Below are 14,498 nucleotides of genomic sequence, written 5' to 3' on the forward strand. Positions count from 1 at the left end.
GGGTTATTGTGGCTACTGGGCTAAATTTCTTTGAGATTCAATATTCAAAAAAGAGGAGACCTCTTCTATCCGGGGGCCTGTGAAAGGTTTCCTGGAGAAATAGCACCTGAATTGAGCCTTAAAGGATGGGAAGGAAGCAAAATATACAATTGTAAGATATAGCAGGATTTCTTCCCATAGGTAAGTTTCATTATACCACACAATATACTATAACATTTGGATGCTTTTTTCCCCCGTTTTTTTGGAACTTAGCACCTGGATCTTTCATTCAATAACTTGTCTCAAGAGGCCATCCGTGAATTGGGAATTCTGCCTCGCCTTAAGACATTGCTCCTAACAGGCAATGGACTTACTTCACTTCCTCCCAACATGGCTGTCACAGAGCCGTAAGTGCCTATTTCTGATCTAGCTTCAACAAAGGTCTTCATAGAACCCGAGGATCTCCTTTCAATTTGCTTTTCAAATTGACCCTCACAGACTTGTAAAAGTCTCCTTAAGTATGACATCTGAACTAGCTTTACCATGCTTCCCAGCCCCACTGAGTAAAGCTGTATGTCCTTTCAATATGCCTTCTGGCCCACCTTCATTATGGTCTATGTCCAGACACAAGTGTCTCTTAATTTACTTTTCAACTTATCTTCTTACCTAGTGACAGCATTCAACATTCATTAACCCCCCACCCTCCCACCTCCCACCTCCCCCAAAAAAAAAGTCAACTGTGTATTAGGTACTGGGGAAGCACAATGTTTAGATTAGAGATGATCCCTGCTTTCATGGAGATTGTGGCTTAATGAAAAGATAAAATGTGTATACAGATGGCCATATTTGAGAGCTTAGAGCTCAGGGGAATAGAGGAAATTATCTGGAAGCAGCAGCAAGGTGAAATGAGGCGAGTGTAGTTCATTAAATTACAGAATTTAATCTTATGTGCCTGGGTTACTGTGTCTTTGTGTCTTGTATCACTGGGTCTTTGCTCCTATTAAACAAATTAAGCTTCAGTAGAAAAATTTACCAGTTAGCAAGCACTTATTAATCACCCACTATGTGCCAGACCAATACTGTGCTAAGCACTGGGAATGCAAAGGGGAAAAACTACTCTCTGCCTTTAAAGAGCTCACAGTCTAATGAGAGAAAACAAGCAAACAAATATACACAAAAAAGCTGTGTGCGGGTTAAGTAGGAAATAATGAAAGTCACTAGAATTAAGAGAGGTCAGGAAGCAGAGCCAAGATGGCAAGGTAAAGGCAGGGACTCACCCAGCTCTCCCCTAAACCACTCCAAATTCTTTTAAATAATGATTCTAAACAAACTTAAGAGCATCAGAACACAAAAAGGAGACAGAGTGGAGCTTCTTCCAGTCCAAATCAACTTAGAAAGTCACCAGGAAACGCATATGGCACCAGGTGGGAGCCTAGCGCCCAGTCCCAGAGCAGGGTATCAGCAAAGCAGGGACCTGAGCCAGATATTTAAGAACCTGACTTACTCAACAAAAAAAGATCTGCTGTTTTCTAGGGCATGTATCTAAGCTTCCTAAGACTTATCAAACCTGATAAACACCATTTGCTTCCATGATTTGAGTGAAGGAAGTTAAGAATCATTTACAAGTATTATGAAATCTTCAGGAAGAAATGAAAGACCTTAGGGATGTGGGCAGCAGTGCTTTCTTCACTACTTCCACAAGAGAAAGCCATATTTGGGATGTGAACAGCTGGTTGAAAAGAGAGTATCTGTGAATGGGGTAAAGATTTCTGGAAATTGATGAACTCATGTGATGTTCACCTAACAAAAGATAGCACAATTACATTTAATGAGAGCCTTGCAAATGTAATGAGAAATTTATAATTAAAAAAGAAGAGGAAAAAGAAAAAAACCTGCCCACAAAAGTTTAATCAACTCTTCTAAAGTAGAGAATAGCAAGTATCAAAAAGAAAGAGAAGTCTTGAATTCATAGAAAATAAGAAAAACAGCAATGAAACTTGTAACCTCCAATGTCTACATAAAAAGATACAAAGCACATCTATATAGTAAGCTAGAGAACCTAACATAAGCAGATAAATTTGGGGATTGAGTTTTGGTAGAATGGGATTCAATATTGGGCACTGACTTTGGTAGGGGTAGCTAAGATAATGATGGTGAAGATGACAGCAGAACAACTCTGTTCCCTTCCAGTTAGAGTCACGTTTGAATGGGAATAGCTATAACAAAAATGGCTAGTGGGATAGAGAACCCCAGTATAAGTGAAAAAATGGTGACGTGATAACCCACTTGCCCTCACCAGGCCTGAGAGTGCATTGAGTTGTGTAGCATCACATGGGATCTCAGTGTATGGATACTATGTACCAGCACCTTCATATCCCATCCATGATATAGTTCTCCTCTGTTATTGTTGTCCATGTTTTTGCATTATTCCTCCTTAGAAGAGTCATCTAATACATTTCCTTTGGTTCTTTTTTTAGTGTCTTATGGATGATGATGTAATCAAATTATCACAGAACTGGTGTCAAATTTCTAAACTCATTCATAAAATTATAGGAATTAAAGCTGAGAGGCCCTTGCAGATTATTCAATCCAACCCTAGCATTTTACAGGGAAGGAAACTGAGGCCCAGAAAAGGGAACAGATTTGTCCAAGGTCACAAAGTGTCAGAACAAAGATCCAGATCCAGATCCTCTGACACCTCGACAGGGCTGATTCAAAGGTCCATGAACATCACCCACCTTATGCATTTCCTGCTTGAATCAGTGATCCTTCCTAATCTTTTCCTTCACAGGAACTTTTCTGTTATTCGCCTGACCACCAAGCGTTATATGTTAAGGTTCCAAGCTCTGGAGACACTAATCTTAGATGACAACAAACTTTCTCACCCCAGCTGCTTTGCTAGCCTGGCTGGACTCAGAAGGTAATGCTGAATGCCATAGGTCAGCTGCTGAAACAGCTTCCCCTCCTGCTGTCTTCCCTGGCTGTCACCGAGGGAAGGTCTCAGCCACAGTTTAAGGCTGAGATCACTCTGTTGGAATTCTATTCGAACTTAGAACTGGAAGAATTTTAGCATTCCAAATCCAGTCCCAAATGTTCATTGTTTAGAGACCCTGAAAAGGCAAGGTGTCTAGCTCAAACTCACATAGCTAAGTTAGAGTTAGGACGTAACATAGAGAGATAGTCTCATCTAAACACCTCATCTTATAGATGGAGAAACTGAGACTCAGATAAACTTTCTTATTAAAATTAATAAAATTAAGTAGAATTGAGGAGCAGAGCCAAGATTTGAACCTCAGTCTTCTGACTCCAGTTATGGACTTTTCCTACTACATGACACACTTATGAGTCAGCAGGGTATAATAACAGCCAAAAAAGTTAAATCTCAAGCATCTAGAATAAAAATCTCAAGTCCAGAAGAAGGCAAGAAATGGCCTTAATTTCATGACTAAAGAAACAGACCCACAGACATAAAATGTTCTGTTACAAAATAACAGTAAGTAGCAGAACTGGGACTCAATATGGGTTCTCTGATTCCAAGTTCTGTGCTCCTTATGTATTCCTGAATAAAAGGGTTAATATTCCATAACAATGATGCATTTTTAAGTTCCCTCCTCACAACAGCCCTGCATTCTATGAAGCGGCTATTATAGTATTATCCCCTTCTTACAAATGAGGACACTGCAGATCAAGACAGTTACATCAGTTCTTGGGCAGATAAGTATCAGAGCTACATTTTGCTCCCAGATATTCTGGGTGATTAATTTTTTCCAGTGTACCACACTATTTCTTTTTTTTTAAATATATTTTATTAGTATCTTCAATTTTCTAGTCAGCTAAATTTCCCCTCTGTACTTTACCTCGTGCTTCCAGAAAGCCATTCCTTAGAATATTTTATTTATTTATTTATTTGTTGTAGCTTTTTATTTACAAGATATATGCATGGATAATTTTTCAGCATTGATCCTTGTAAAACCTTCTGTTCCAACTTTCCCCCTCCTTTCCCCCATCCTCTCCCCTAAATGGCAGGTAGACCAATACATGTTAAATATGTTAAAGTATATGTTAAACACAATATATGTATATATGGACTTTTTTTTTTTTTTGCTGCACAAGAAAAATCAGACTTAGAAATAAGGTAAAAATAACCTGAGAAGGAAAACAAAAATGCAAGCGGACAAAAACAGAGGGATTGGAAATGTTATGTTGTGGTTCACACTCATTTCCCATAGTTCTTTCTCTGGTGTAGCTGGTTCTCTTCATTATTGAACAATTGGAATGATTTAGTTCATCTCATTATTGAAGAGAGCCACATCCATCAGAATTGATCATCATGTAATATTATTGTTGAAGTGTATAATGGTCTGGTTCTGCTCATTTCACTCAGTATTAGTTCATGTAAGTCTCTCCAGGCCTTTCTAAAATCATCCTGCTGGTCATTTCTTATAGAACAATACTATTCCATAAAATTCACATACCACAACTTATTCAGCCATTCTTCAATTGATAGGCATCCATTCAATTTCCAGTTTCTAGCCACTACAAAAAGGGTTGCCACAAACATTTTTGCCCATGACCACATTATTTCTATTATTATTATGTTTTCTTTGTTTCCTCTTTCTCAAGACTAAAGAAATTAAGCATGGAACAAAACAAGATTTTCCGGATTCCATACCTGCAGCAAGTTCAGTTGCCCAAGTACTGTGATGAATCAACCAAGGGGAAGAATGGTTCCCAGAAAGAAACTAACCCCAAACAAAAACTATCACAAGGTATGAATGGGGCCTTCTTGGAAAGCAAGTCGGGAAAAGGACAACCAGATTATGCCATATTATCGATGAAAAGGGATGTAGACCGGACAGGTGAGTACATTGTATTCTCAGAGATTTTATTCCACCTCTAGTTTTATTCAAGCAGAGCTTTCAACAATGCTGAACTTAAACCTGAAACAAAAATCCATCTTGCCAATATCCAGATGGATTTCAACAAAGGGATTGCCGCAAATGGATTGCCAATCCAAATGGATTGCCACAGTGGAACAGCGCTATATCCAAATACTCAAGATGTGGGTCACCCAAAGGGCCTGGGAGAGATGCATGGTGGGTGTAAATTGGCTGCAGCCATTTCTGACAATAAATCACACACAAAGCAACATAAGAGGTACCATCAAAGAGATGTATACTGGGAAAGGAGGTGGGCCACTCATTACATAAAAGGGAGAGGAAGCTGATGGATGATCTAATCAGTTAATCAAACATTTATTAAGTGTGGACTTTGTGCCAGTTACTAAACTAAGCACTTAGGGAGCTTGCAATCTAATTGGGAAGACAACATGTAAACAAATATATACAAAGCAACCATATATACAGGACAGAGAGGATTTAAATAAAAGAGGAAATTCACTAAAATTAAGAGGGGATTAGGGAAGGATTCCAGAAGAAGGTTAGTTGGGACTTGAAGTCAAGTGGAGGAGAGCATTCCAGGTATGGAAGGTAGAGCAAATGCCTGGAGCTGAGACAGAAGTTTTTTCTTTGTGAAACAGCCACGAGGCCAGTGTCATTGGATTGAAGAATATATATTGGGGAATAACAAATAAGAAGACTGGAAAGTTAGTAGGGAAAGTTTGAGGAGTTTTCAATGCCAAACAGAGCCCATATACATTGGCACCCATGTGATATCATGAGAGCCACAGAAAGATTCCCATCAGAGCTTTCCTGGGATGAAAAAGCTTGGAGAGGCTGTGATATGCGGTATTAGAAGGGATGTCTATAGTGATGGAATCATGGATCTATGCAAGAATTCAGGTATCAGTGTAATGAAAAGAAACAACCTGGACTTTGGAATTATACGATCTTGCTTTTAGTCCGACCGGTCACTATGTGACCTCGGACAAATCACTTTTCAAATGGGGATAATGACTCCTGCCCTGCCCTGCCTCCTTCTCAAAAGGAGGGAAAGCATAAGAGAATGACTTTGGAAAGGATTTTGTCAACTTGAAATGTGTTTTCCATGTGGTAATCATTTAATTATTTAAAAATTTTTAAATTAAAAAATATATCTTTGGTGAATTTCTCAAAAGAGTCTTATGAAATAATTATTATCTACATTGTACAGATAAGGCTCAGAGAAAGGAAATAACTTACCCAATATCATACAGCTAGTAAATGTCAGAGATAAAACTCAAACTGAGGACTTCTGAATCCAAGTTCCAAGTATATGCCATTAAAAATACCATATTACTCTGCTTCTTCACATGAATGTCCCCTTCTTTCATTATCATTAATCAACTTAGACTTTGTTTCTTATCTGGTTACAGAAGTGATATTTCCATCTTTCCCTGGATATTCATCCAACCAGGTAAGACCACTATTTAATCCTGAACCTTTTAACTTAGGTTGGTAAAAAACAAATAATAGATGTGAAGTGGAATCATTAGAGAGCCAACCTTGGATTCAGAAGCACTTTGGTATAAACTCTGCCTCACACCCATATTGCTTATGTGAGCCTAAGAAAGTCACTTAATTTTTCATGGTCTTAGATAATTCCTCAAGCCAGAACTATTGTGTATAACTAATATAGTACATTCTTTAATGTTTGCAAAGCAATTTATGTGGGTATATCTGTGTATACATATATGAAATCTATATATGTGTGTTTATACAGACACACACACACACATATACACAGACATACACACATAGAGAGAGGAGGGGGGAGAGAGAGAGATTTGATTCTCACAGTAAGGGAAGTACTTTTATTGTTTCCATTTTATAAATCAAGAAACTCAAAATGAGAGACTTGGAAGAAATATCCTCACTGGAAGGTTCCAATGTCAGTAAAATTAGACATGGAATAATGATAATAATAATAATTTCATTGCAGGGATGAAGTGGAGGTAGGTTCAGACCTGTGGATTGTTTTGGGTAATGTCCCTGCACTGATATTTATACTTAGGGTTGCCTAGGACACTGAGAGGCTAAATAACTTGTTTATGGTCACATAGCTAGTACTTAAGGGCAGCTAGGTGGTGGCACAGTGGATAGGGTGCTGGGTCTGGAGTCAGGAAGACTCATTTCCGAGTTCAAATTTGACCTCAAACACTTACAAGCTCTGTGATTCTGGGCATGTCACTTCACCCTGTTTGTCTCTGTTGCCTTCTCTGTGACAATTCATCCCAGTAGCTTTGCCAAGAAAACACCAGATGGGGTCAGGAAGAGTCAGACACATCTGAACAACAGCAAAGCTCCTACCTAACAGAGGCAGGAATCAACCGAGCTGTTTTCCCCATGCAGGGTGCTACCATTACTCACTATGTCATACTGTCTCTGACAATAATGGCAACGACATAAATTAATGGAGCTGCATAGGAATACTAAACAGTTACAGAGAAGTTTAGAAAACTCTGATTATTCATATATTTTTGTTCTGTTCTGTTTTGTTTTCCCAATGGATATTCAGAAAAAGATGTTGGTGCCAGTTAACCAAAAAGCCCTCTAGGAGCAGCATGGTGACACAGTGGATAAAGCGCTGGGCCTGAGACAGGAAGATCTGAGTTCAAATGGAGAAGACTATTTAAAGAGACCTTTTAGCTAAAGCTACGTTTTAGCTGCATGGCCTAGCAGGTCACTCAGTCTTGGTCTCCTCATTTGTAAAGGGGGGATAATGAGTGCCTACCTCCCAAGGTCGTCTTGAGAATAAAATGAGATAATGTTTACATTTTGCAAACACCATATAAATTCTCAGCAATATTTGTTGTGGGTGGTGGTCAGTCGTTTTCAGTCATGATCAACTTTATGACCCTGTTTAGGGTTCCAACAAAGATGCTGGGTGGTTTGCCATTTCCTTCTCCAGCTCATTGGATAGATAAGGAAACTGAGGCAAACAGGTTGAAATGGCTTGCCCAAGCTCATATAGCTAGTAAATATCTTGGACCAGATTTGAACTTGTGAAGAGGAATCTTCCTGACTCTAGGCCCAGCACTTTATGCACTATGGCCCCCCTGGCTGTCTGCTAAGTAATATAATACTGTTGTTGTTGTAAGGCATTATGTTTAAAGAAGGGGAAACTGAGGCAGGACTGTATTAAGAGTTAGTACAATGCAATGCAATGGACAGAGTCCTGGATTTAGAGTCTTGAAGGCCTAGGTTTCAGCTGTGGCTTTGCCTGATTCCCTTTTATGACTGGAGGCAAAAATCATTTCCCCTCCCAGGGTTTTTATACTGTATAAAATGGGGATAATAATTCCTGCTGTAACCATCTGACAGAACTATTTGGAAAGAATGTGGTGCAGTGGATAAAGGAAACTAGGTTCAAATTCTACCTTAGACACTTAGTTATGTGACCATGGGCAAATCTCTTAGCCCTTGTTTCTTCATTTAAAAAATAGGGATAATAATAACACTTTCCAGGATTGTTGTAAGGACTAAATGAGATGAGCTGGGTACAAACTTTAAAGTGCTATGTAAATAATGCTAGCAATAATAATAATAACTATGAAATACTACATAAGTGCAAATTGCTATTAGTCTTTGTATCTTATAATAATTCACATTGTATAGTGATTATAGTTAACAAAGTTCTTTCCTCAGAATCACCTTGTAAGGTAGGTGATGTAATTATAATTACTCTCATTTTTACAGATGATTAGAGTAAAGTTCTGAGAAGTTAGGTGACTTTGCTCTCACTGTCTGCAAATGTTAGAGACAGGACTCGAAGGCAAGCCTTATAGCTCCTAAGTCCAGTGCTCTGCTCTTTATACTAGGTTGCCTATATGAAAGTTGTTTAAAAGGGAGACTGATTATCATTTTCCATGATTGCAAATGAAATGAGCCTAAGTGAAAATGAGAGAGATCATGCTCAAATCTAGAAATAACTTGACCTTGAAGTTAAGCCTAACAACTAAAACTATAGAACTAGTATCTGAAGAAGACTGTGAATGAAGGCTTTTCCTCTTTACAAGCTGACAGATTTCCCTACCTATACATAGGGAATGGAGAGATCTTCATTGGGTCTCTTCAAGGAGCCTTTCTGCCTATTCAGGATTTTCAATTATTTGGACCTTTCAGAACCAACCTAGAACTCAAAGTTGCTTAATTTTTCTCTTAGGGGTACATAGGATCATAATACTCAGAACTGGAAGTAACTTTAAAAATCATCTAATCTAAATCTTTCATTTACAGAGGATACACATCCTCAAAGAGGCAAGTTTGTCAAGTTATATAGCCAATAAATATCAGAGCCAAGATTCAATCTGAGTCCCTCTAAATCTAATACTCTTCCTACAATGCCTGAGCAAAGCAGAGCTCATAGAAGGTGATTAATTTTCCTTTTGGTTTATTCATCTCTATAATTATACCGGTGTCTCTTTGAATACTAAGAGTTGGGTCCAATTTGACTCAGACTTTCCAAGTCCGTGCATAAGTTTCACCATGGACAGCTCCCATGTCACTGTTAGGGGCAGAACAAGATATCTTGGTTCAATTTCTTTAGATATAATTTAACAAATGTCTATTGAGCAAAGATCTTTGTAATTATTAGTATTTCCTCATTCCTGAAATTACTTTGTATTTACTTATCTGTGTATGTATATGCATAGAAGAATGTAAGTCTCTTGAGGACAGGGCTAGTAAATTGCACCAGACCCATTGCTTTGTATGACATATATACAGAAGTCATTTAATACATGCTGGTTGACTTGGATTAATATGTTCCTTGGTCTCATCTCTTAGGATTTGGCTATCCTGGGTCCCAGTTTCTTGGGAGGCATCTATCTGCCCTGTGCCCCTACAGATCCTTCTGCCATGAGATGCCACTTTGACTTTCTTTTCCTTTTAAGGCAAACAAAGTCTATCCACTTCCTCCCATATTTGAAATTCTTCCTGTGAAGTCGTTGAAGGCCCTGAACCAGACATGGGCTCCACCTTTCCCAGAGCTGAGATATCTTAGCTTGGCCCATAACAAGGTGACTTTCTTTTGTCTAGAAATACAAACTAGGGCTCTCCCATTTAACTGTGCTTTCCCTCAGATGGTTGGCTTCTCAGATAGTGAGAGCTAAAGCTGTATCTTCCTCTTGCTAGATCAAGGGTTTTCTAAGGATAGAGGCTATGTCCTACCTCCTTAATCTGGGGATATTTCAGAGGGCAAAGGCCAGGTCTAACCCTCTGGCTAGGGGCTTCCTAAGGGAAGACAACATGTTCAGCCTCCCCTGCTCAGATAAAGGCTCTTTAAGAGCCTCAAACGAAATGCTCCTTGTAGATAGAGGCCTTGTGGTAGGGGCCTTTTCTCTTTCCTTAATCTAGGGAGTTTCCCTATGGGTGGGAGTTTTGCCTTTCACTTCAGACTGTAAACTCCATAACATCAGGAGCTATTTATATCCCTTTTGATGAGGCTTCCTGTGGGTAAGAACTATTATCCTTTGTCTTCTGGTGTTGAACATTTCATAATATTAATGTCTAGGGAACATTGGGAGCTCAGGACATGATATTACCTAACACTGCCACATTGGGACTTCTAGATCATGTGCAGAACCATCTTTTCAAGGAAAGAATGTTCAGGACAAAACTCATACTTTTGGGGCTCCCCCTGTGTTCCTGAGATGAATGCCAAAAAGAGCTTAGCCTCAAAGCTCATCAGCCCAGGATTCAACCTCCCTGACATTCCCAGTACCCAATCCAAGTTTCTGTTACCTGATAATTTTCTAATAGCAGGCAGTGGCCATTGTTTGGTGGGGAATGACATTCAACTATTGAATCATAGATTCTTAGAATCATAAAATAATAAAATTTTAAAATAACAGAATCCAGAATCATAGAATGACAAGATCTCAGAGTTGAGAGAGAGCCCATGACATCATGAAGTTCAATCCATAGCTGAAAGAATGCCCATCAGAATACCCTACATATTGATAGAAAGTGAATACTAGGGACTTCCCACCCTAAGCCCATCCCCTGGGATTCCCCAGATCCCTGGGGCCTGGCCTTTAATCAGACTGAGGGTATAGTGATTGATGGAGGTATTCTTGTCATTCCAGATCTCAAATGAGGATGCCCTTCTCCCTGTGGCTCTTTTCCCCTCTCTAAATGAACTTATCTTCCACAACAATCCATTGGTGCTCCATACAAAGGGTAATGTATTTGTGATCTAGTTCAGTCCACCATACTGAATATCTGCTGGGTTGTCTTCAGTCAGAGTCCATGTCATTGTGTCCAGTTCTATGCACCTCCTTTTAGGAGGGATAATGGCAAGAAGCCAATTTTCATCCAGAGGGGAGTTACCAAGATGGAGAATGGGCATGCAGTCATATCATATGAAGAGTACATGAAGAAACTGCGGGATATTTAGCCTAGAGAAGAGATTTTAGAATTGGGGACAGGTGGGAAATGTTAGTTGACCACTATCTTCTAATCTCCAGTGGGCAGTTTTATGTGTACTCTTTTTTTTTTTTAAATTATACAATGTTATGGAAATACTTGCTTTATTCCATAAATAAATAAAATTTTTAAATCTCTAAAGGGTTGCTCTAGGGCATAGACAACATCTTTGTTCTGCAAGGAAAAAAGGGAGAGGGGAAGGAAAGCAAGAAGAAGAATTGTGAAGGAGACGTGGAAGGTTTCAGAATTGTGAAGACCAGTGCCTGGTATATTTAGAAGATCTTAAGGAGAAAGAGGACTTGAGATGAAGGGAAATGCATTAAGGAAAAGAACAAGAATTGAAACAAAAGGATTCATAGAAAAAACAAAAAGAAATGAGTTAGAAGTGAAAAGAAAAATAAGGAGGACTCTGAAAGGAGGAAGAAGAGAAGAGAAATTAACAGTCAAAGGAAAAGAAAAATGCTAACTGAAATGAGAAGGAACTACCAAGCAAAGAAGTTTCACTAAGGGAACTGACCACAAGAGCTATTAATAAGAAGAAAGAAGACTAAGACTGTTGCATCCTGAAAGTACACAAACCAGATATTTTTTCCCCACTAACACACAAAGAATATTCAATGTTTGTCTTTCTGCCTTGGAAAATTATTAATCATCTAGGCTAAAACATTTCTGCTGCTCAGTCATTTTTGATTGAGAAAGAAGAACCATGTTTTCATGGAAACATTCAGAAAGAAGGCCCCCTGCCCACCTAGAGACCCATAGCAACTCTGACTTCACTCTCCTTCTCTTTTGCATATATTCACTCAATTCTAGAACAACAGCTAGGTTTTGTCACCATGTAATAAACCAGAAATAGAGAATATTTGTGATTGCTCTGAAGCAAGATCCTTCCTCAGTCATTTATAGAATCAAGCTTACTGATGAATTAGTTAATTCAAAACACTTATTAAGCACTACTATAAACGAAACACTAAACTAAGTGCTGGGAATATAGATAGAAAAATAAGAACTTATATTCTAATGGAGAAGACAACATTCATCAGAGATTTCAAAGATAACAAGTCTGATAAAAAGGATCCAGGATCCTTAAGACATATTGGCAAAACAGAAAGTAACGCCTCTTCTTTAATGTGATTTCCATTGAGAAAATCACACCCATTTTAAAAGCTGAACCATTGGACAATAGCAAGGATTTTGGTGGCAAGAATTGTCCTTTTATGCTTCTGTTCTTCCAACTGTATCCCCCTGCTGGCTGCATCTCCATGTGCATTGCTTCCCAAGATTATAGCAAAGGACACTAGGCTGGAAGATTTGCTATTCACAGTGCTCATGGGTTCAAGATCCTGGCTCTATTTCTATTACAGTCCTAGGGGAGTTTTGTCTTGACTGGCATATGCTGCCTCCTCAGGTTGCCCCATTGCCTCAGTCAGACTGATTGCCTGTTTTATGTGTGGCAGGCGGTGGGGATGTCTGGCCCCTTCTGCACAGGAGCCTCCACATAAGTTGATAACAGAATATATTGCACATACTCTAAGAACTACTCTTATTGCACAAAGACGTATATTTGAATGCATGAAACAAAACAACAGCTCTGAAATTCATCTTGAAGACAGAGTTGGGCTCAGAGGAGGAAATAAATGCTTGTGTTCTCCAAGGAATGCAAGTGTGGATCTAGGGAGAAATCCTTCAGGAGTCAGAAGACCACAGCTGTAGTTGGTGACTGTGTACTAAAGGATACTGAAGCAGCTGTGGTTGGTGGTTGGTTTCCTGAGGCACAATTCCAGGACATGACAGAGAATCACCCAAAACTCTTGAACTATATGAGTAAGACAAATTTTTTGGCAATTCACATGGATTGAATGACATCAGAAAGAATCTAGAAAATATTATTAAGGATTATGCAGAAGAACCTTTTTGTGTCATGGTCTCTTTTGAAGTCAGTCTTATAAAGCTTGTAGACCCCTCTCTGGTCTTTAATGCATAAAATAAAATTGCAAAGGGCAAAAAAATTAAAAGGTCTTAAGACTCATAAAGAATATTTTTATCTCTGCTGTAGACTGACTACAAAGGCATCAGAAGAGAAAAGGCAGATTTAGCAAGTGAACATACTTCTTAAAAATATGTGAGAACAGGACTTAGATTTCTAATCCACAGCTTTATTAAAATAGGAACTCCCGGCCAAGATGAAATTTCCAGCAAACATATAGTTACCTAGAACAAATCAAATCAGAAATGCTTTAGACTTAAAAGGAAGGGGAGCAAGAAAACTATCTACATATTGCCACAAAGCTAGATATTAAGGGCAGTAGCTACAAGGTATGAAGAAGAATAGTATTGGAGATACCCAGAAACTCATGGGAAATAAAATCCAAGAAAAGAATCAGCAATAAAATCTTTTAGCCTCAGCTATTAATGTTGTGTGTCACAAGCAAGGCAGAACTAGAAATCCAATGTGAGAAAGTTAATCTGACCTAATAGATATCACTTAAACTTGGTGAGCTAGGATTCATGCCTGGACTATTGGCTTCAAAGGTCACATTTTATTCAAAAAGAACAGAAGAGGGGCAAAGAGGAGGGGATAAGGGTGGGGAGAGAAGCATGTCCAAGATTAACAAATTACTCTCATATGAGAAAATAAAGAAACCAAAGGTAAGAGCAAAGTTGAAATAATTTGAAGATCAGTGGACACAAATGAAAGTGATATTGCCTCAGCACTAGCCCCCTCAATGATAATTTAATCCTTCAAAAGTTAGAGAAATAGCCAATATTATTAATTTAAATTATTTAATTTTAGAGTCAACTGTTTGAATAAAATCCTCACAAAAAGATTATTGCAATTGATTTTTTAAACTATTCACTATGAACAAGGTGAATCGATCGGGATAGAAGAGGATTCTTCAATAAGAGGAAATTTAACAATTTCCCCTCATCCATCTTCTTGTCTTTGGCCCTATTTCCTGAACTTGCTGGAGACGACTATATACCCTGGGAGATTTAATCCCTTCTTGCCCAAGCCACATTATCTTTATTGATGAGTACCCCACTCACAACATCCATTATATGAAGATATATTTTTGCTTCATTTTATACCTGGCTATCATCACTACACATAATCACCCCGCTTCTTCTCTTTCTATTCTGAAATCAGAACCA

General features: G+C 38.6%; 1 protein-coding gene across 4 annotated transcripts in view; it reads left to right on the forward strand.

Annotated features, from left to right (window-relative positions):
- The window catches only part of XRRA1 (X-ray radiation resistance associated 1), a 139,720-nt gene that overhangs the window by 112,470 nt on the left and 12,752 nt on the right, over nucleotides 1-14,498 (forward strand). For 3 of the 4 annotated variants that reach the window (XR_007952156.1, XM_051987108.1, XM_051987109.1), the window contains 6 exons: nucleotides 253-386; nucleotides 2,771-2,899; nucleotides 4,603-4,838; nucleotides 6,293-6,333; nucleotides 9,812-9,937; nucleotides 11,006-11,099. Coding sequence is in view for 3 of the 4 variants with exons in the window: in XM_051987108.1 (XP_051843068.1) it covers nucleotides 253-386; nucleotides 2,771-2,899; nucleotides 4,603-4,838; nucleotides 6,293-6,333; nucleotides 9,812-9,937; nucleotides 11,006-11,099 (760 nt within the window). In the remaining variant the exon portion in view is untranslated. The remainder of the gene's footprint in view (nucleotides 1-252; nucleotides 387-2,770; nucleotides 2,900-4,602; nucleotides 4,839-6,292; nucleotides 6,334-9,811; nucleotides 9,938-11,005; nucleotides 11,100-14,498) is intronic. The other variant, XM_051987111.1, reaches the window with a different exon arrangement.

The sequence above is a fragment of the Antechinus flavipes genome, chromosome 3 (assembly GCF_016432865.1).
Source record: "Antechinus flavipes isolate AdamAnt ecotype Samford, QLD, Australia chromosome 3, AdamAnt_v2, whole genome shotgun sequence".
NCBI classification, from domain to species: Eukaryota; Metazoa; Chordata; class Mammalia; order Dasyuromorphia; family Dasyuridae; genus Antechinus; species Antechinus flavipes.